The following is a 23421-nucleotide window of genomic DNA, read 5'->3' as shown; positions in this document are numbered from 1 at the left end:
AGGAGTAAAACACTCAGCTGTCCACCCAGTCTGGGGAACCAAGAGCCTCAGCTGGTACCCTGTGTGAGTAATCCTGCCTCGTCTCAGTGGGCTGCAGGTTCAAAGTCAAATTTATTAAAAAAGTATGAAAATATCACCAGAGGAGATTCGTTTTCTTGCAGGCATTTTCAAGAAAGTAAAGAAGTGCAATAGAATTGATAAAAAACTATACACAAAGACCGACAAATAACCAATGTGCAGAAGAAGATGAACTGTGCAAAATAAAGAAATAAATAATACTGAGGAAAAGAGTTGTTGAGTCCTTGAAAGTGAGTCTGTAGGTTGTGGAATCAGTTCAGATTGAGGTGAGTGAAGTTATCCACACTGGTTCAGGAACCCAGTGGTTGTAGGGAAATAACTTTCCTGAACCTTGTGGTGGGACTTAAGGTTCCTATATCCATTGAGACGAGAGCATGGCGTGGATGGTGGGGAGTCCTTGATAATGGATGCTGCTTTCTTGTAGCTGTGCTCCTGGCAGATGTGCTCATTGGTGGGGAGGGCTTTGCCAGGGATGGACTGGATTGTATCCACCATTTTCTGTGGACTTTCAATTCCTGGGCATTGGTGTTTCTATACTCAGATGTGATGCAATCAGTTAGAATACTTTCCTCTGTGCCGCTATAGAAGTTTGTCGAAGTTTTTGATGACATGCTGGATTTATGCAAACTTCTAACAGAGTACAGGCACTCTCACCTTCTTTGTGAGTCCACTTATTTGCTGAGCTCAGGTCTGAACCTCTGATATAACGCCAAGGAACGTATAAGTTACTGACCCTCTTAACCTATGATCCCCTCATGCAGACTGGCTTATGGACTTCTGATTTCTTCCTCCTGGAGTCAATTATCAACTTTCTGGTTCTGCTGACATTGAGTGAGAAATTGTTGCTGTGGCACCATTCAACCAGATTTTAAATCTCCTTCCAACATACCAATTCATCAGCACCTTTGATTTGACTAGTTGTCAGCAAACTTCAAACTTCAGCTGGATTAATTCCCAGCTGCAGCATTCTGTTACCCAGGAAAGTGGCCATCTCTCAGGTGAGTCAATAACTTAGGAACCCTCTATGCTCTTGGTGCAGGCAGACCCTTGTCTATTGGCATAACAGGTGCATTCACCAATATTTATTTCTCATATAACACTAAAACAGATGATTTATTTCACTGCTCTTTGTGGGTTCTGCCTGTGAACAAGATGGCACTCACTCGGAAAAAGGCCATTTAGTTTGCTGGAAAATGCTGCCTACACATCCCGAGACTGTGAAAAGCACTGCGTGAATCGAGAAACAGTCAAGGTTCTGGTCTGTGACCTTTTGTTGGATTTCTTTGGACAGGATGGTGGTCGTCAGCCTGAATTGTGGACCCTTTCTTCCATCTCCAGAAATTCCAATCTTCCCTCCAGCCTCATACCCTCTGTATCTGATGAAGGGTTGCAGACTCAAAAACATTGACTGTTTCTTCTTCCACAGATGCTTCCTGACCTGCTGAGTGTTTCCAGTACTTCCTGATTTTGTTTCAGATTTGCAACATCTGAAGTTATTTTAAAATTTAATTCACAGAGCAAATCAAGCTCGCTCTCTCTTTTCTGCATAATAGCGAGGCTTGTGGATATTTGGAAGATAAATCACTGCTAGCATGTTACTGTCACATGTACAAAGATATAGTGTCTTGCATACTGCTTGTACAGATCAGATCATTACATAGTGCATCGTGGTGGAACAAGGTAAGCCAATAACAGAATATAATAGTTACAAAGAGAGAGCAGTGCAAGATCAAAATGAGATAGATTGTGAGGTCAGATGTCCAACTTACCATACCAGGGAATTATTCAATAGTTTTACAACAGTGGGATAGAAGCTGCCCTTAAGTCTAGTTTTGCATGCTTTTGGGCTTTCATATCTTCTGCCAGGTGGAAGAGGGGAGGAAGAGAGAATGCCTGGGATGGGTGGGTCTTTGATTATGCTGGTTGCTTTACTGAGGCAGTGAGAAGTGTAGACAATAATTGATCAGAAAGAGTTAGTAATATTCAGGGCTGTAGAGGGCAGGGCAGTGATACTGCCAAGTCATTTTCATAGTTAGAGAGAAATGAGGCACAGAGAAAGGCCCTTTGGCCCATCAGGTCTGTACTGACTGTTGAGTGCTGATTTGCACCATCCTACATTAATCCCGTTTACTTTTATTCATCCCACATTCCCTTCAACTCCCTCCAGACACCACTACCCACCTCCATGCTCAGGCCAAGGTATGTTGGGAATGTGCGAGGTAACCCACGTGACTCTGCACAGGCAGGACCAGAGGCCAGGGTTGCCTGTGAGGCACTGTGAGGCAGCAGCTGTGTGCCTCTGTGCTGCCCCAAAGACACAGATCACCACCGTCAGTGAGAAGAAAACATCAGTTTTAAATTGCAGGTTGTGTCTTTCCTGAGTGTTGGCATGGCATTTGCAGAGTGTTTTAAGATTGATTCCCCAGAGGTAGTTTGGGGAGATGAGTAGCAGGGAAGATGGCAGGGGATAGTTGCCCTGAACGGAAATGGAAATTTAATGGGGACAATCAAAGGAATGCCTGGATACTGCAAATCGATGACTGAGGTTCAGGTGACGTTATGTCTGAGTGACGGGAAGAGATTCCACATTCTGACTTCTCGGAACCTCACTCTCACGATCAGTGGAAAGGGATGGGTGGCATGGAGAGCTTCCAACTCCATGCATCAGGAGCACACAGAAATCCTGTGTATAAGGATCATCTCCCAAACCCACTTTTCCTGTAAAAGAGTCATCTGTGGAAGAGACTGAAGTTCCCTCATCACCTACCTCAGAAATTAACAAAATTAATGTCGGTGGGAAGAAACGGTGAAGGAAACCTGGAGATCTTACTTACCAACAATGCCAGCCTGAGCCCTCATTAGTTACACCGCCAGCAAGCCCCAGCTGTTAGATTAATGCCACAAGCCAGTGAGATGCCTCGAGGAGGGGACTCACCCAAGGAGCAGTTATCAAAGTTGAGATCCCCACACAGGACATCGAACGCCAGCAGCTCTTCCGTGCTGGGTGAAGAGGTAGATTTTCGGAACTCGGCCAGCCAGTTCAGCAGGTGGTCCATCTGTTCACAGCGAATGGTAGCATCTCCTGGGTGAGAGGCAGATGTGAACAGCACTTAATTAAATATACTGTCTGAGGTCTGGGAAGCAAACAGCTGCACATCATCTGAGACGTGCACTGCCTTTCTTTAGTGAACTGATATAACTGGGCACATACGGCCGAATTTTAACACTCATCTTCCAATGCTAGTGTTTTGGTCTTGCCACATTTAAATATTTACTGACCCACAGTCAGTGCGTTTTTGAATTTCCTTTGGTAGGGAGAGGAGAGAATTGTGATGGAGAACTGGCATCACAGGAAAATAGAAGCAGGATTCAGTTTGCCCTACTATTCAATACAGATCTGTCCCATACCTCAGCTCCTCTTCTCTCAATTTCAAAAATTTGTCCACCCTGTCCTTAAATACCCCAATGATCTAGCCTCTAAAACTCTCCAGGAATGGAATGCCAGAGATTTACCACCTTCTGATATAGAAAAAACTTTAGTTTTATGTTGCATGGAGGGAAGGAGGAAAGAATGGACAGGACGAAGGCAGTGTCTCTGATAAGATGCTATTGGGAAGAGTTGTTACTGGGAAAGGATAAGCATTACAGAGCAGAGTAATGTGTTGTAGAAGGTGTGCTGATGGAATGGAAGAAATAAAAACTGAGTCAATTTCACAGATGGATGACTTATGACCGATCTAGATATAGACAGAGAAAAAGTATTGCTGTCAAGTGTCATCTCCTGGTTTAACACACTGTTTCTGGTTGTTGCTGCGGAGGGCTCACTATGATCTCTAATGGTTCTTGGCCTTTGCTTCATCTGCAGCTTCTCTCTGTTCCATTGAGCCATGTTCCTCCATGCCATGCCTGACCTAATTTGTCACCAATTCTTGCATCTTCGAGTCACATGCAAAAATCAAATGACCTCCATGATCCTTCCTGAATTTCCATCGACCTAAGTAATTCTTCACTCTGTGGACCTCTGACTTTTCCCAGATCTCATCTAGATGTCTGTGAGTGGTCAGCAGTGGGCAGGGTGAGCAGTTTCAAGTTCATGGGTGTCAACATTTCTGAAGATATATCCTGGGCCCAACATATTGGTGCAATTACAGAAAATGCATGCCAGTGGCTATATTTCATTAGGTGTTTGAGGGGACACAGTACGTCATCGAAGGTACTAGCAAGTTTCTATAGATGCACTGCAGAGAGCATTCTGACTGGCTGCATCACGGACTGGTACGGAGAGGCCACTGCACGGGCTCAGAAAAAGTTGAAGAGGGTTGTAAACCTTACCAGCTCCATCATGGGCACTGGCCACTCCACCAAGGACATCTTCAAAAGCCGATGCCTCAAATTGTCCATTATCTTATGGTAGTTCTTTTGCAACTCATCTGTTCATCAATGGAGGGGCAAGATGTTATTGGTCATACTTCCCACACTTGGACTGGCTCTCTGCCAATGAGGGTTGCATCTAGTTCCACTTTGGAATGGTCAGATTGGACTCTGGATCAGCCTTCCAGGCCAGTCCCCTTTCCCAATTTGGTTGTTGGTTGGGACTGACAGTCTGAGTACATTAAACGTGCTGATTGCATCAAAACCCGGTAAACAAACCCTGCTCCCACTGACAAAGCTACGTGCTCAGCACAGAGCTTGCTTCTGAAGTGCTCCAGGAAGAGCCGCACTTAGCACACCCTTGATTTGTGAGCAGCCGAGATCTTCTGCAGGAGAAAAGACTGGGTGACCTGGATGCTAGTTGTCCAACACAGGCATGGCGTGATAAAGGACTAGCCTTGGAGGGAAGATAGACAAAATGCTGGAGGAACTCAGCAGGCCAAGCAGCACCTATGGAAAAGAGTAAGCGGTTGATCAGGACTGGAAAAAAAAGATGAGAGATCAGGGTAAGAAGGTGGGGGAGGGGAGGAAGAAATACATGGTGACAGGTGAGACCAGGAAGGGTGCAGAGGTGAGGTAAAGAGTTGGAAAAAGATAATGGGCTGGATAAAGGGGAATCTGATAGGAGAGGTCATGAAGAAAGGGAAGGGGGAGGAGCACCAGAGGGAGGTGATGGGCAGGTAAGGAGACAAAGTTAGAGAGGGAAATGGGAATGGGGAACGGTGAAGGAGGTCACTACTGGAAGTTTGAGAAATTGATGATATTCTCGTTTGTGATTAGCCTTGTAGGGGTTTCTTTGAGTAGTTTCTACAATTCTTTCAGCTGCGACTCTGGGACCTGCAGCATAAAAAAAATTATTACCTACACTCTCTCTTTGTATGGGAGCTTTGAGAGAGCATCATCATTACTGGTGCTGGAAGAATTTTACAAACAGCATTACGGAGAACAGTCAGCCTCCTGGTATCGTACTTAATGAGATCACAAGCTGAAGTCAACAAAGACCCATTGAACAACCAACACAGTTTGTGCAAGGTGTAGGGTGTGAGCTGCAGCAGTATGTGTAGATGAGGGCTGAATCAGTGAAAGCTTACCTGTCAGAGCTTGCAGGTGCGTGCAGGAAACATATCCCACAATTCTTTGGTCCTGAGCAGTGTTTCCAACATGCACCTTGATGGGAGCAAGTGAAAAGGGGGTTAGAAACATTTCCATCATACTCACGGCCACCACAACACCTAATTTAGTCAACAGAGGAGGGAGTGCTGGTGGCTGCAGAAGTCACAATGACAAATAACAGGGCAACCCTTTCCAATCTTCCCACCCTCTTGCAGAAAGTTTGTTGAGGCAGGCAAGGCCGAGAATGACAGTACTTCAGCAGGGAGTAAGACTGCTGGGTGAAAGGGAGAACTAGAAAATCTCATCTCCCAAAACTGAGCGGAACAGGCCCTTTGGCCTGGAAAGTGATGGTGTAATGTTAATTACAGAGGAACCAAAAACTTTCCCGGGGGAGTGGGTAACTCTGGAATGTACTGTGCAGGAGCTGGCACCTCCATCATTTCAAAAGTAGTCACTAATGGAGCGAGGAGAGTGTGTTTAGAATCAAGACGGGCAAATATTTCACCCGGAGCTACAAAGCTAATGGGTTGCTATCATAATTAGACTATTCAGATACAAAAAGCAAAAATGTTGCATCTTCTAAATTTTCAGATTAAAGAAAATAGAGTAATGCTTAGCTTACTGGCAGCCAGTGATACATTTCCTCAGTAATGTGCTGGTGGTTTGATGAAAGTTCAGATTCTAATCACCAGAAACCGGCACTCAACAACTGATATCATTCTGACTTTATCACAACTTCTGCAGTACACAAGACCTCATATTGCTCAGTTGAAATGATGCACGTCAACCTCGTTAATCAAATAAAGCAGAACTTGTTATATATTGATGATTCATTACTATGTAACTGTATAGTGTTCCCATTACTCAACAAGGCAAGGTTTAATAGTGTTTACAATGTACCCAATGGTTTGTTTGACAGGGTTAGGATTAATCACTTTGAAACTTGTATTCTGCAAGGTATCCTGCAAGACTTTAGCCTGTACTTTTTTTGGGGTAGTATCCATGTTACAGGCACTGCACAGACACCCTGTAACATTCAGTACAGCTGGTGTAAAACTCAAGTCATCATGACACTTGCCAAATTGGATCAGGGTCATCTGGCTGCTTTTGAAACCATTTCACGGAATCAGAATCAGGTTTAATATCACTGGCGTACGTCATGAAACACGTTGTTTTGTGGCAACAGTATATAATTTTAAGAACTATAAATTGCAATAAGAATTATATACTGTATATATGATTAAATTAAATAAGTAGTGGAAAAAGAGAGCAAAAGAAGAAAAAAAGTGAGGTACTGTACATGGTTGGTTCATTATCCATTCAGAAACCTGATGGCGGAGGGGAAGAAGCTGTTCCTGAAAATTGAGTGTGTGTTTTCAGGCTCTGCTACCTCCTCCTTGATGGTAGCAGAGGTGTTGAACGCTGAGGTACAATCAAAAACAGAAGCCTGATGTAGGTATTCCTATTGTCCAGGTGATCCAGCCAGTGAGGTTGCATCCATTGTAACCCTATTCAAATGCCCCATTTGAAACATCTAAATCCAGAGCATCCAGCAGTCATTCCTGCCTTGTGACTGGCAAGTCTCTGAAATGGTCACAGCGCTGTAGTACTGACTTGTGCTCTAGCATGAGAAGTATGGCTTAATTATGACTTTAATAAGGTCAATTTCGGTGCTCAGCAAAGGCGAAGACTTTAATTGGAGGGATTCAAACTCAAAACTGTGGTAAAAAAACAGGCAAGGATTTGGGAACTTAAGGAGTTTGGAGATAGATGAAAACAATAAAATGAGCAATGCATGTGGCAAAGTGGGTGGTATATGAAAGGAGGGATGCAGTGAGGTTCTTGTCTAACGTGGTGGAAGCTCAATGATGGACAGTTGAGGGCCTGAGAGGACCAGGGACATGGACAGTATCTGCAAACTCAAGAACAGGGCAAAGAACATCAGTAGAAATCATCTTTTGCTGAAAGGCACATCAATCTAAACCTTACTGCCTGAAGGTATGGTGGAAGCAGTTGAAAATGAAAGGATACACATCTGAGAAGAAAATTACAGGGCTATAAGGGGAACTGGGTGGATTGGATTTTAGGTAGAGAACCAGATTTAATTAGAGAGCTTATGGTAGAGGAACCCTTAGGAGGCAGTGATCATAATACAATAGAATTCACACTACAGTTTGAGAGGGAGAAGCTAAAATCAAATGAATTCATTATTTCAGTTGAGTAAAGACAACTACAGAGGCATGAGGGAAAAGATGGCTGAAGTTGATTGGAAGGGGACTCTAGCAGGGATGACGGTAGAACAGCAATGGCTGGAGATTCTTGGAGTAATTTGAAAGATGCAGAATTGGTTCATCCCAAAGAAGAAACAGCATTCTAAAGTAAGGACAAGGCAAGCATAGCTATTAAGCAAAGACAAAAACAGCATAAAAGCAAAAGAGAAGGTAAAAGTGGGAAGCTTTTAAAAGCCAACAAGGCAACTAAACAAGCAATAAGGAGAGAAAAGATGAAATATAAAGTTCAGTTAGTCAATACTATAAAAGCGGATACCAAAAGTTATTTCAGATATATAAAATGTAAAAGGTGATGAAATGCTTTGATAGGTTGGTCATAGCTAGAATGAACTCCTGCCTCAGCAAGGACCTGGACCCAATGCAATTTATCTATCACCACAATAGGTCTACAGCAGATGCATTCTCACAAGGCCTTAGATCATCTGGACAATACAAGCACCTATGTCAGGATGCTGCTCAGCATTTAACACTTATCAGTCCCACAATCCTGATCGATAAGTTACAAAACCTGGGCCTCTGTACCTCCCTCTGCAATTGGATCCTCAACTTCCTAACCAGAAGACCACAATCTGTGCAGATTGGTGATAATATCTCCCCCTCGCTGATGATCAACACTGGCGCACCTCAGGGGTGTGTGCTTAGCCCATTCTCTATTCTCTTTGTACCTCACAACTGTGGGAGTGGAATGAGAGGGCATACAGGAGCAAGATACACCAGCTAGTTGAGTGGTGTCGCAGTAACAGCCTGGCACTCAATGTCAGTAAGGAAAAAGAGCTGATTGTGGACTTCAGGAAGGGTAAGATGAGGGAACACGAACGAATCCTCATAGACGGATCAGAAATGCAGGGAGTGAGAAATTTCAGATTCTTGGATATCAAGGTCTCTAAGGATCAAACCTGGTCCCAACATAACAATGCAGCTATAAAGAAGGCCAGACAGCAGGTATATTTTATGAGAAGTTTGAAGAGATTTGGTTTGTTTGTCAACTAAAACACTTAAAAAACGGACATAGATGTACCATGGAGAGTATTCTGACAGGCTGCATCACTGTCTGGTATGGTGGTAGAGGGGTTACTGCACAGGACCGAAAGAAGCTGCAGAAGTCTAAAATTAGTCAGCTCTATCTTGGATACTAGCCTCCATAGTATCCAAGATGTTTTCAAGGAGCAGTGCCTTAGAAAGGTGACATCATCATTAAGGACCCCTATCACCCAGGGCATGCCCTCTTCTCATTGTTACTGTCAGGAAAGAGGTACAGAAGCCGGAAGGCACATACACAGTGATTCAAGAACAGCTTCTTCCCCTCAGCCATCCAATTACTAAGTGACATTGAACCCATGAACACTACCTCACTTTAAAAAATATACATATTATTTCTGGTTTTTACACTATTTATAAGGCATTCATACATATACAGTATATAGTTACTATAATTTATTTACTTTTCTTTCTATATTATGTATTGCATTGAACTGCTGCCGCCAAGTTAACAAATTTCATGACACGTGCTGATGATAATAAACCTGATTCTGAAGAGAGGCAAGAGTGAACAGTGGACCACTGAGAGGTAGTAACTGCATACAAAGAAATGACAGATGAACTGAATAAGTAGTTTGCATCAGTCTTCATTGTAGGAGACAGCAGCATATTCTGACAATTCAACAGCGTCGGGGGCAGCAGTGAATGTAGCTGCTATTACTTAGGAGAAGGTGCTTGGGAAGTTGAAAGGTCTGAAGTCACCAGGACCAGATGGTCTACAACCCAGGGTTCTGAAAGAGGTGGCTGCAGAGACTGCGGAGGCATCAGCAATGATCTTTCAAGAACCACTAGATTCTGGAATGGTTCCAGAGGATTGAAAAATTACAAATGTCACTTCACTTTAAGAAAGGAGGGAGGCAAAAGACAGGAAATTATTGGCTAGTTAGTCTGACTTCAGTGGTTCGAAAGAGTCTATTATTAAGGATGAGGCTACAGGCTACTTGGGGGCACAAAATAAAATAGGCTGAAGTCAGAAATTTAGAAATCAGAGGTGCAACAGGACTTGGGAGTCCTAGCGCAATATTTCCTAAAAGTTAACTTGCAGGTTGAGTTGGTTTGGAAGGAAGGTAAATACAATGTTCACATTCATCTTGAGAGGACAAGGACATAAAAGCAATGATGTAATGCTGAGGATTTATAACTAAATTTGGAGAACTGTGAGTAGTTTGGGCTCCTAATCTAAGGAAGGATGTACTGTGAGTAGTTTGGGCTCCTAATCTAAGGAAGGATGTACTGGCCTTGGTGAGGGTCCAGAGGAGGTTCACAAGAAAGAAATGGCTAATATCTGAGGACCATTCGATTGCTTTGGACCTATACTCACTGGAGCTTAGAGTGAATCCCATCAAATATTGAAAGGCCTGGATGGAGTGGATGTAGAGATAATGTTTCCAATAGCAGGAGAACCTAGGGCCAGAGGGGATAGCCTCAGAATTGAAGAACATCCTTTTAGAACAGAGCTGAGGAGGAATTTCTTTAGTCAGAGGGTGGTGAATCTATGGAATTCATTGCCACAGACCAAGTGAGGAGGCCAAGTCTTAGGGTATATATAAAGCAGAGGTTCTTGATTAGTAAGAGAATCAAAGTTTATAGAGAAAAGGCAGGAGAACTGAGTTGAAGGGGGAAATAAATCAGCCATGATGGAATTGCAGAGCAGATTTTATAGCCTAATTCTGCTCCTAGCCCCAGAGGTGTGAGACTAAGGCATCTCTCTGAAGCTTACCTGAGCTAAATTTTCTCCTTCACTGTGGCGTTTTTATCAACAGAAATCCTAGGACGCCTGTATTGCATTCTCAGTGATCTCCTTTACCGTTCAATAGTAATTTGCATTTATTGTTTGGGAACAAATGCTGGTTTAAGGTTGCAATTAACCCTTAAGTAACAGAACAATGTATTTCTGTTCCACGGGAAGGATCACGCCTGTCACATGACCACCATTCATTGCTGCTGGAGGATACACTGCCGATGCAGAACCAACCCTCAGCTGTTTGTTGCATCTCTTCCAATAAGTTAATTTACTGGATGTGAGCACAGTCAGCTTAATTACATCTGAGGTGATTAGCTCCTGATTTACTTTTCAACAAGAAACCGCTGAAAACCCCAATTTATATTCAGTCTTCGTTAAACCGTATGATGCCCTCTTGCTGGCTTTCTCAGTTAATCTGTTTTAGAAGCCACATAAACAAGTGGCAAGGGTGCCCTGCTCAATGTCTGGGCACATTAACTACTCTGGGAGCAGGGGAACAGTCTCAGCGCAAGATTTCCCTACAAACCACTTACAACCGTATAACAATTACAGCACTGAAACAGGCCATCTTGACCCTTCTAGTCCGTGCCGAATGCTTACTCTCACCTAGTCCCACCTACCTGCTCTCAGCCCATAACCCTCCATTCCTCTCTTGTCCATATACCTATCCAATTTTACTTTAAATGACAATACCGAGCCTACTTGTTCCTTAACCTTCGGGGGTGGGAGGTACAAATCCCAAAGCTCCACATCCAACAGTGCTATGAGAGTCTCTTTGCCTCGGCAACTGAAGCAGCTCAAAAAGGTGTCTCATTGTCACCTTCTCAAGGGCGGGGGATGAGCAAGAAGTCCTGGCCACACATTGTGAACACAAAAATAAAAGTATAAAGCCAGGCTGATGAGCGTGGTTCACACCAAGACAACACTGCACTGCTGGAAGTGACATCTTTTAGGCTCGGATTCAAGTTCAGATCTTGTTATAATACATACATCGAAAGATACTGTGAAACGTATAAACGCAAGAGATTCTGCAGCTGCTGGAAATCTAGAGCGAAACAAACAAAAATGCTGGAGGAACTCAGCAGGTCAGGCAGCACCAATGGAAAGGAATAAAGTTTCGGCCCAAAATATCAACTCTTTATTCCCTTCCACAGATGCAGCCTGACCTGCTGAGTTCCTCAGCATTTAGTGTGCAATAAAGTGGAACGTGTCATTTGTGTTAACCACTGACACATCCGAGGATGTGCTGAGGACAAGTGCCAGCACACATTCTGCCATCAACATAGCATGCTCACTCACACTGCTCAGCAAAGCAACACTGAACACAAAACAAAACATCCCAAACAACAAAGCAACAAGCCCCATCCTCCCTCTTCATGCCACCCACCCACGCATATACACAGTCATCTCACCCCAGGACAGACTGTTTTCTATTGCCCTCCGATTTTAATCATCTCTCCTGAGGGGCTAAGTTTCTACATATTTACATACACATATATACCTTGTGAGTGGTGTTACAGGTAGGTAAGGCCAGAAAGAGAGCTTTTGCACATTGGCCTTCATAAATCAAAGTATAAAGTACAGGAGTTGGGATGTTCAACCTACAGGGAAAAATATCAATAAGATTGAAAGAGTACAAAGAAAATTTACAAGGATGTTGCTGGGACTCGAGGATGTAAGTTATAGGGTAAGGTTGTATTGGTTAGGACTTTATTCCCTGAAGCGTAAGAAAATGAGGGGAAATTTGATAGAGAGATAAAAAAAAAGATCACTGGTATCCACAGGGTAAATGCAATTGGGTGAAATTAGAACTAGAGGGTGAAAGGTGAAATATTTGAGGAGAACCTGAGGGGAACTTCACTCAGAGAGTGGTAAGAGTAGGATTGAGCTGCCAGACGAAGTGGTGGATGCAGGTTTGATTTCAGCATTTAAGAGCAGTTTGGATAAGTACATGAACATGAGGGGTATGGAGGGCTATGATCCAGGTATGGGTCAATGGGACTAAGCGGATTAATAGTTCAAGTTTAAGATTATTGGCATTTCACCCGTACACGTGTATACCACCAAATGAAACAACTTTCCTCCAGACCAAGTTGTACAACACAAAATGTTTAAGACCATAAGACAATAAGACAAAGGAGCAGAAGTCGGCCATTCGGCTCATCGAGTCTGCTCCGCCATTTCATCATGAGCTAATCCAATCTCCCCTTTAGTCCCATTCCCCCGCTTTCTCACCATTATCTTTGATGCCCTGACTACTCAGATACCTATCAATCTCTGCCTTAAATACACCCAATGACTTGGCCTCCACTGCCACCCGTGGCAACAAATTCCACAGATTCACCACCCTCTGGCTAAAAAAAAACTTTTGTATCTCTTCTGAATGGGCGCCCTGCAATCCTCAAGTCATGTCCTCTCGTACTAGACTCCCCCAACATGGGAAACAACTTTGCCACATCCACTCTGTCCATGCCTTTCAACATTCGAAATGTTTCTATGAGGTCCCCCCTCATTCTTCTAAACTCCAAGGAGTACAGTCCAAACAACACACACAACACCATAAATTAATATTACCACAAATAAATTAACAAATAGTAAGGTGCATTCAAACACAAGCTAAAGAGAAAACAGTATAAAGCTACTGGAGCTTCATACATGGTGAGACCTGGGAGTTGAGTAATCTCATGGCCTGGGGAAAGAACTTTTTTCCCATCCCAATAGTTCCTGTCCTAATGCTATGGTACCTCCTGCCCGATGGCAGGGCGTCAAAGTGATTGTTGGACGGATGGGAGGGATCATTGACAATGTTAAAAGGCCCTGCCTATGCAGCACTCCGGATAAATATGTCTGATGGGTGGAAGAGAGACCCCAATGATCCTCTCAGCTGTCCTTGCAGTCCTTTGTGGGGACGTGCGCTCAGATGCCTTGCAATTCCTGTACCTGACAGAGATGCAGCTGGTCAAATACATAGTACTCCTGTAAACACTGGTTAGGCTGGTTAGCGGGTGGGGGTCCTCACTTGCCCCAGCCTCCTCAGGGAGATGTTACAGTGCTTGAGGTAGTGTTGAGGAACCAGGTGACATCATCTGTTACTGCACTCCTGGAAACTTGGTGGTTCTAACTCTCTCCACAGGCAGCCGTTTACTTGCAGACAGGAGTCTACACCTTCCTAAATTCCACAATCTTTAGTCTTTAGTCTTGTCCACATTGAGACTCAAGTTGTTGGACTTGCACCGTTCTACCAGATGTTCCACCTCCTTGCTGTACACCATCTCGCCATTGTTGTTGATGAACTGCTGTGAACTGGATGATGTGGTGGAACTGGATCTAGCAGCAGTTCAGCATGGACTAGATGGGCTGAAGGGCCTGCTTGTGTGCCGTGGTTCTCTATGGCTCAATGACAAGTAGCATGCAGGCACACAGTCACAACTGCATGAAAAGCCAAGCAGTTACATGGCTGAAGATCAAATCTCTGAGCGATGTTCCCTGTCACCGGTTTTAGAGTTCTCTTCAGAGGCTCTGTACTGACTGACACAGCATACAGTAGTGGAATAACAGGGAGATTCCAGGGTGACACTACAACCCCCACTTGCACCTTCACACTGGACCAAATTTAATCTCTGATCATCAGCATCTTCCGAAGAGAAAAAGAAAAGGTTACAGCACAGCCTCATCTGGTAAGAATCAATCTGACATTTGGTTTGTGTTTGCGAGCAGCTCATTACACTCAGTGATGGAGATGACGCATTCAGTTGCTCCTTCATGAGAATATGGAATTAGTTGCTAGGGACTGAAACCCTGAGCCGGTGTACTGTGTTTTTCAAATCTGATAAGTTGCCACTCAGGTAAAGTAAAATTATAATTTTAACATTTAACACTGACTATCAAAGCCTTTGCAGTGTTTCACTACTCGACAATATTTAGTGGGAATGCAAAATTAGCTGCTCTTTTAAAAAATAAACCAATACCAAAATGATAGCCATTGCCTACCCTGCTGAATAAACAGCTAAACACAATTTGCATTTATATAGCATCTTAGCACATCCAAAAGCTCTTCACAGAATGGACTGCAGTGATTTTGCACACAGCTCACATGCAGAGCAATGAAACGGCTACTTGAAAATATATATGCAAATACTGGGAAACCTCAGCAGGCTGGGCAGAATCAGTTGAGAGAAAAGCAATTTTGTGTTTCAGGCATAATGGCACACAGCAGGCAGGGCTGTTGCCTCACAGCACCAGAAACCTGGGGTTGATTCTCATAAAACTGGTGAACTGGTTTATGATTGTCACATCCCAAAGTACTTTACTGTGCACACTGTTCAGACAGATCAACAGTGCAGTGAGGTTGTACAGGGTTATGCCGTAACAGGGGTGTCAGGGTAGTGCAGCACTGGGCGCAGAGTTCAGTGTTCAATTCTGGCACCGTCTGTGAGGAGTTAGTATGTTCTCACCTTGAGCATGAGGGTTTTCTCCCACAGTCCAAAGACATACCGGTTAGTAAGTTAATTGGTCATTGTAAATTGTCTTGTGATTAGTCTAGGGTTAAAAGGTGGGTTGCTGGGCCAGAGGGGCCTGTTCTGCACTATATTGCTGAAAGAAAGAGAGAGAGAGAAGAGGAGAATGACAGAGAGAGGGAGGGAGGGAGAGAGAGAGAGGAGGAGCAGGAGGGAGAGAAGGAGAAAGAGAGGGAGAGGGAGAGAGAGAGAAAGAGAGGGAGAGAGAGAGGGAGAGAAGGAGAGAGTATTACAGGGAACGTTCAGTGTAGGTAGTTGTGGTGAACTATGTGCCTGTCGGGACACGCCCCTGCTGACTGCTCCTGTGGCTCCTCCCACAGGCCCCTGTATAAAGGAGACCTGCGGCCTGAAGATCGGCCTCAGTCTCCAGGACCTTGTATGATAGACACTCACTCCTGGTTCCTTCTTCCAGTCAATAAAAGCCGATATCTCGCCTACGTCTCAGTGTGAGTTATTGATGGTGCATCAGTAGTCAATAAGGTGCAAGGTCATATTAAGGAGATTGTGAGGTCAAGTCCATTCTTATCACAATAGGGAACAGTTCAATCATCTTTTAATAGGCAGATAGAAGCTGGTGGCACATGATTTCAGGCTTTCTCTGTCTGATGGGAGAAGGAAGAAGAGCAAATGTCCAGGAAGGGTGGGGACTTTGATTTTGCTGCCTGGTTTAATGAGGCAGCAGGAAGTGTAGACAGAGTCCATGGAGGGGAGGCAGTGAGCTGTGTCCACAACTCAGCACTTTGAGTGACCTCGAATGCAGTTTATGTGGTGTTTACTTATTCTCCCTGTGACCTTGTGGGTTTCCCCTCACTGGCCAAAGGCATGGGAGCAAACTGGCCATTGTAAGTATGCGCTTGAGAGGAGAATCAGGGAAGTCAAGTCAGGTCACTTTTTATTGTCATTTCGACCATAATTGCTGGTACAGTACACAGTAAAAATGAGACAATGTTTTTCAAGGCCATGATGCTACCTGAAACAGTACAAAAACTACACGGAACTACGTAAAAACAACACAGAAAAAAGCTACAGACCTACCCAGGACTGCATAAAGTGTACAAAACAGTGCAGGCATTACAATAAATAATAAACAAGACAATAGGCACAGTAGAGGGCAGTAAGTTGGTGTCAGTCCAGGTTCTGGGTATTGAGGAGTCTGATAGCTTGGGGGAAGAAACTGTTACATAGTCTGGTCATGAGAGACCGAATGCTTCAATGCCTTTTCCCAAATGGAAGGAGGGAAAAGAGTTTATATGAGGGGTGCGTGGGGTCCTTCATAATGCTGTTTGCTTTGCGGATTCAGCATGTAGTATAAATGTCCGTAATGGTGGGAAGATCTTCTCAGCTGACCTCACTATCTGCTGCAGGGTCTTGCGATCCGAGATGGTGCAATTTCCGAACCAGGCAGTGATGCAGCTACTCAGGACGCTCTCAATACAACCCCTGTAGAATGTGATGAGGATGGGGGGTGGGGGATGGACTTTCCTCAGAATTCGCAGTAAGTAGAGACGCTGCTGGACTTACTTTGCTATGGAGCTGGTGTTGAGGGACCAGGTGAGATTCTCCTCCAGGTGAACACCAAGAAATCTGGTGCTCTTAATGATCTCTACCAAGGAGCCGTCAATGTTCAGCGGAGAGTCGCTGCTCCGTGCCCTCCTGAAGTCAACTACCATCTCTTCTGTTTTGTTCACATTCAGAGACGGGTTAGAGAGGATAACTTACAGGGAGTTAAGTGGGAGGATGCTCTGAGAGCTGACAAAGGTACAAAAGGACAAATGGATTCCTTCTAAGTCACATGAAATTATGAACGTACACATTAATTGTGGAAGAACGCTGGACAGAATATTTATGTCCAATCCGTCAGACAGAATGAGCTCTGAATATTGCAGCCTGTATTCTCTGCTGATAGATTGAGTGGGATGTGAACCTACAGCCATGGAAAGGCAACGCCAGTGTCAGGGCCATAAGACAGAAGCAGAATTAAGCAATTCAGTCCTTTGAGCCTGCTCTGCCACAGACACTGTCTACTCATCCAGAACTCATCTTGACCTCTGCTGCCAATAGACTAACTCACACCAAATGCTGTTTGCCCACCCGCCCTGTTCTCCACATGGGCCCCAGGTCCAAGAGCACCTTTACTCAGATCCCTCCATTCCCTATGGGTGTTACAACACCTTGAGACCTCTGTACTATTCCAACTCTGCCTGCTTGCACATGCCTGACATTAATCACTTCGACATTAGCTCCTGTGCCTCCTCCTGACTAGGCCAGTAACACCCTCCTCACATCGTAAGCTTCAATGCCACTGCTTCCTCTGTCGACCTATCTGCAAGCTGTTCCTGTTGGTGCTTTAGTCAAGGACATTGAATCAATTACAAATGGATTATTTACTTCAACAAAACCCCCTCAAATCCCACATGGTTTCAAGCATATCTTTTAAATCCACCCTCCACCTTCACTGCAATCGGCAGAACAATCCCAGATTCTGTCGTCTATCTGTAAAGTTCTCTGACTTTTATCAGTACTGAAATTACTTTTGCTGAGTACAGCCATTTACTGCCATCGTTTAAGTTACCTGCCAGGTTGACAAAAGGGAACCAAAAGAGGAAGCATACTTGGATTTCCAGAAGCTTTATACAATATGTTACATAAAGGGAAGACCATATGACCTTAAGACATAGGAGCAGAATTAGGCCATTCAGCCCATTTAGTCTGCTTTGCCACTCCATCATGTCTAATCCCGGATCCTACTCAACCCCACACACCTGCCTTCTTGCCATATGCTTTGAAGCCCTGACCGATCAGGAACCTATCAACTTCTGCCTTAAATGTACTTACGGACTTGGCCTCCATCGCTGACTGTGGCAGAGCATTCCACAGATTCACTATTCTCTGGCTAAAACAAATTCCTTCTTACCTCTATTCTAAATGGTCCTCCCTCAATTTTGAGGCTGTGTCCTCTAGTTCTGGACACTCCCACGACAGGAATCACCCTCTTTACATTCATCTTATCTAGTCATTTCAATGTTTAGTAGGTTTCAATGAGATCCCCACACAGTCTTCTAAATTCCAGTGAGTACAGGCCCAAAGCTGTCAAATGCTCCTCATATGTTAACCCCTGCGTTCCCAGAATCATCCTCGTGAACCTCCTCTGGTCTTTCTCTAATGACAACACATCCTTTCTGAGATATGGGGCCCAAAACTGTTGACAATACTCCAAGTGTGGCCTGACCAGTATCTTATAAAGCCTCAGCACAATCTCCTTGCTTTTATATTCTATTCCCTTGAAATAAATGCCAACATTTTATTTGCCTTCTTTACCACAGACTCAATTTGTAAATGAACCTTCTAGGAGTCTTGCTCAAGGACTCCTAAGTCCCTCTGCCCCTCTGATGTTTGAACCTTCTTCCCATTTAGATAATAGTCTGCACTATGTTCCTTTTACCAAAATACATGATCATACATTTCCCAACACTGTCTTCCATCTGCCACTTTTTTTGCCCGTTCTTCCAAATTGTCTAAGCCCTGCTGCAATCACATTGCTTCCTCAGCACCACCTACCCCTCCACCTATCTTTGTATCATCTGCAAATTTTACCACAAAGCCATTGATTTCATTATCCAAATCATTGACAAGCAATGTGAAAAGTAGCGGTCCCAATACTGACCCCTGAGGAACACCACTAATCACTGGCAGCCAACCAGAAAAGGCCCCTTTATTCCCAACTCACTGTCTCCTGCCTGTCAGCCATTCCTCTATCCATACCATAGGATTTTAAAATCTTGTTAAGCAGGCTCATGTGTGGCACCTTTTAAATGCCTTCCGAAAATCCAAGTAAATGAAATCTACTGCCTCTCCTTTGTCCACCCTGCTTGTTACTTTCCCAACCACTGAGATGAGTTTTGGGGATAATACTTTGGTGTGGATGCATATGTGGCTAATACAGAGTTGGAATAAATAGTTCCTTTTCAGATTTGCTATCTGTAGCTAAGAAATAGTGCTGGGGCCTCAGCTATCTATAATCTGTTCTACTGACTTGGATGAAGGGCCTACTGACAAGTTGTGAGGAGAATACAAAGGTGGAAAGGGCCAGTAAAGGGCTAGATTAGTTGAGTAGGTAAGGAGTTAGCAAAAGGAAGATAATGAGGGATAATATGACAGTATCCACTATGGAAGGAAGAATGAAAAAACAAATTTTCATTCAAAAGGATTGAAATCACAGAAGGTAGGGGTCCCGAGATGTGAAATATGAAGGGGCATGGGATGCAGCGAGTAATTAAGAAACCTAATTTACTGCAAGAGGTAAGGAAGTAAGGACATTTTGATGTACGGTATTTTACGAGGTGAGGCTGAATCTGGGGGACTGTGTGCAGCTTTAGTGTTCAAAGGTCATGCTTGGACTAGAAACAGTGTAGAGAAAGTTCACTAGATTGATCCTCAGATGATTCTCAATTGAAGATTGAAGACAGGTTGAGCAAGTTGGGACTGAACTCACTGGAGTTTAGGAGAATGAAGATGACCTTAAGATTCTGAGGAGTAATAACATGAGGACTGATGAAAGGATATTTTCCCTTGTGTAATTGAATAGAATTAGAGACACAATTTCTGAATGAGGGGTTATATTGTATTTCTTAATGACATATTGGAAAACAAAGGTTAGTTAGCCAATAATATCTCCTCTGTTTCCAAAACCCCAACCTAATTATTGTTCTCCATGAATCCCAGGAGCAACCCAACTAATCAAACGCCACATTCACTCCCCTAAAAAGCTATTTATTTCTCGACCACAGTAATACTATGAGCTGGTACCCAACCACAACCCCTATATTAAAAAAAAACAGCAGCAGAAGCTCACAACTCCATCCCATTCCCCAATAAAACCTTATGTATCTCTGCTCCCTGCACACAAACCTTCCTGTCACACTGGTCTCTGCACTGGTCTCTGCACAAGAAAGACGGCAGATGCTGGAAATCCAAAACAACACACACATAATGCTGGAGGAACTCAGCAGGCCAGGGAGCATCTACAGAAATGAAACTGAGTGACATTAACTGGTAAAAATCCTAGACCACCAAATGTAACAGCAGAGCAGGACTAGAGAGTCATTGAATAAAGACAATGGGAAAATGGGCTCTTCAGCCCACACTTCCCACACCAACTACCATCTACACATTTATACTGTACTAATCTCATTTTATTATCCCACATTTCCTTCAACACCAGCTAGATACCACACTAATCTACACGGAAGTGTCAATCTCCTACCAATCTATCAATCTGCACACTCTGGATGTGTATGCGGGAGCACCCTGAGGAAAGCCAGTGGTCTCAGGTAACACACTGGGGTCAGGACTGAAAGCAGGACACTGGAACTGTGAGGCAGCATCTCTACTGTCTGGGCCACTATGCCATTGGTATCAGTCACCAGGCATTAGTGGCTCCAATGTCAGGAGGGAAATCTCTCACAAAAAAAAAACAATCTTTGCCACAACTCATTCTGACCAACTGCACAGGAATGGAAATAGGCAATAGAGGGAACACCGGGAGCAGGCCAGGCAGTATGTATGGATGGAGAAGTAGTTAATGTTTCAGTTCTCACATGCTTGCTTTGGAACAGTAGAAGGCAGAAAATAAGTTGCTTTCAGGAATGGAGAAGGTGAGGGTAGGGAGAATTAAGGGAATACCTCTGACAGGGTGAGACTAAGTGATTTCATGAAGCAGCACAGGAGGGGATCATAAACACAATGGAGCGTGCAGACACCAGAAATCCAGAGTGATAAACACAAAATGCTAGATAAACTCAGCAGGTCAAGTAGCATTTATGGAAATAAATTGCAAGCTTTGTCCACCATCCTTTCCAGTCCTGATGAAATGTCTCCACTCAAAACCTTGACTGCTTGTTCCTCTCCATTGCGGAGACCAACAATCATGTCTGTGTAAAGAGTTGCTAATAGCAAGGCTGTGGGGCATACCCAGCAGGGCACATTGTAAAAACAGCAGAGGAAAAACTGACCCAAAACCTCAGGCCGAGGTGGCCAATTCTGATACAGACAGAAAAATGAGTGAATTTCTCAAGGTTGGAGAATTTAATATTGAAGCCAGGTGCCAAGACGGGGGATAAGTTGTTCCTCTAGCCTACGTTGGCCATTGTTGTGACAGTGCAGGAGGACATGGACCAATACGTCGGAGGGTGAGTGGGATGATGAGTTCAGGTGGCAGGAAGTTGGAAACACATGGTCACTCCTGCAGACTGAACTGCAGTGCTCTGCAAAGAAATCTCCAATTCCACGTTAGGTTTCTCCACTGTAAAGGAGACCATGGTGTGAACACCAGATGTAGTACTTGAGAAAAGTGCAAGAAATTTGCTGCTTCACCTGGAAAGACTGGTCCCTGGATGATGGGGAGGAAGCAGTGAAAGGCACATTACTTGCTGCAGAAAGGAAAGTGCCATAAAAAGGGGAGACGTATGTGGGGACAGAAGAGCAGATCAGGGAGTCTGGAAGGGGAGAGGGGAATGCATAGAGGAATCTTGTTGTAGTTGCAAAGGATGAAACACTGAGTGAGGAGACTGGTGGGATGGAAGACAAGGAGAAGGTTAACTCTGTCCTTGTTTAGTCCAGGAGGAAAGGGCTAAGAGAATAGTGGGAAATAGACAAAAGAGCTTCGTCCTCTGTGAAAAGAATCCAGGATCTGAAATGCTAATTGTTTCTCTTTCCACAGATGCTGCCTAACCTCCTGAGAGTTTCCACTGGCATCAGAACTGTCTTCAAGTAACCATGCTGACTCCTCAGCGGTAAGGTAGATGGATTATACTTCGTAGGAGAGTTGGCTTGCCTGATCTGAGCAGAATGCTGGCTCTTCTGCTCCTTCTTCGGGTTGGACCATTTCATGCCTCCATCAACCCTTATCAACGCACCAGGAAAATTATCCTGTCCAGGATGTGCTTGGTAGAAGGAAACTGGCCCTGGCTTCACCTGGCTTTACCTATCACCTGCCATTTTGTACTCTTATCCCAGCCACCTCCCCACCTCTTTATTCTTGATTCTTCCCCTTTCCTTTCCAGTCCTGATGAAAGGTCTCAGCCCAAAACAATACACCGGTTATTCCTCTCTTTAGATGTTGCCTGACCTCCAAATTTCCTCTGGCATTTTAGACCATAAAACCATAAGGAGCAGAATTAGGCCATCTGGCTTATCAAGTCTGCTCCGCCATTTCATCATGGCTGATGCATCTCCTCTTCAGTCTCTGTCTCCTGCTTGCTGCCCAAATCCCTTCATGTCCTGACTAATCAAGACTCTATCAACCTCCTAAATACGCCCAATGACCTGACCTCCATAGCCGCCTGTGGCAATGAATTCCACAGATTCACCACTCACTGCCCAAAAAAATTGCTCCTCATCTCCATTCTGAAAGGATGCCCCTCTATTCTGAGGTGGTGTTCACGGGTTCAGTGTCCATTTAAGAATCTGATGGCAGAGGGGAAGAAGCAGTTCTTGAATCACTGAGTGTGTGCCTTCAGGCTTCTATATCTCCTACCTCACAGTAATAGTGAGAAAACTAACTACGATTCAAATCACCAAGGAAATGGTACTTGATAAGTTAATGGGACTGAAGGTGGATAAATCCCCTGGACTGGATTGCTTGCATCCTAGGGTCTTAAGGGACGTGGCAGTCGGGATTGTGGATGCATTAATGATAATTTTTCAAAACTCGCTGGACTCGGCAATGGTCCCGGCAGATTGGAAAAATGCTAATGTAACTCCTTTGTTTAAAAAGGGCAATAGACAGAAGGCTGGGAATTATAGGCCAGTTAGCCTAACATCTGTGGTTGGCAAAATGTTGGAATCGATAATTAAGGAAACAGTAACAGGGCATTTGGATAAACATAGCTTAATAGGACAAAGTCAGCATGGCTTTACAAAAGGGAAGTCATGTTTGACAAATTTGTTGGAGTTCTTTGAGGACATAACATATAGGGTAGATAAAGGGGAACCAGTGGATGTGGTGTATTTGGACTTCCAAAAGGCATTTGACAAGGTGCCACACCAAAGATTATTACTTAAAGTAAAAAATCATGGGATTGGGGATAATATTCTGGCATGGGTGGAGGATTGGCTTTCTAACAGAAAACAGAGAGTTGGGATAAATGGTTTATTCTCAGACTGGCAGTTGGTGACTAGTGGTGTTCCACAGGGGTCGCTGTTGGGACCC

The 23421-nt window shown here is 44.1% G+C and overlaps 1 protein-coding gene across 1 annotated transcript in view; it reads right to left on the bottom strand.

Annotated features, from left to right (window-relative positions):
- smpd3 (sphingomyelin phosphodiesterase 3) overlaps nucleotides 1-23421 on the bottom strand; it is a 144803-nt gene that overhangs the window by 20265 nt on the left and 101117 nt on the right. The window contains exons 3-4 of the mRNA XM_059993445.1: nucleotides 5601-5676; nucleotides 3014-3160 (exon numbers count right to left, since the gene is read on the bottom strand). Of these exons, the coding sequence (XP_059849428.1) occupies nucleotides 3014-3160; nucleotides 5601-5676 (223 nt within the window). The remainder of the gene's footprint in view (nucleotides 1-3013; nucleotides 3161-5600; nucleotides 5677-23421) is intronic.

The sequence above is a fragment of the Hypanus sabinus genome, chromosome 17, assembly GCF_030144855.1.
Source record: "Hypanus sabinus isolate sHypSab1 chromosome 17, sHypSab1.hap1, whole genome shotgun sequence".
NCBI lineage: Eukaryota > Metazoa > Chordata > Chondrichthyes > Myliobatiformes > Dasyatidae > Hypanus > Hypanus sabinus.
Note: the sequence above shows the minus strand (reverse complement) of the source record. Positions and strands in the feature narration are given on the sequence as shown.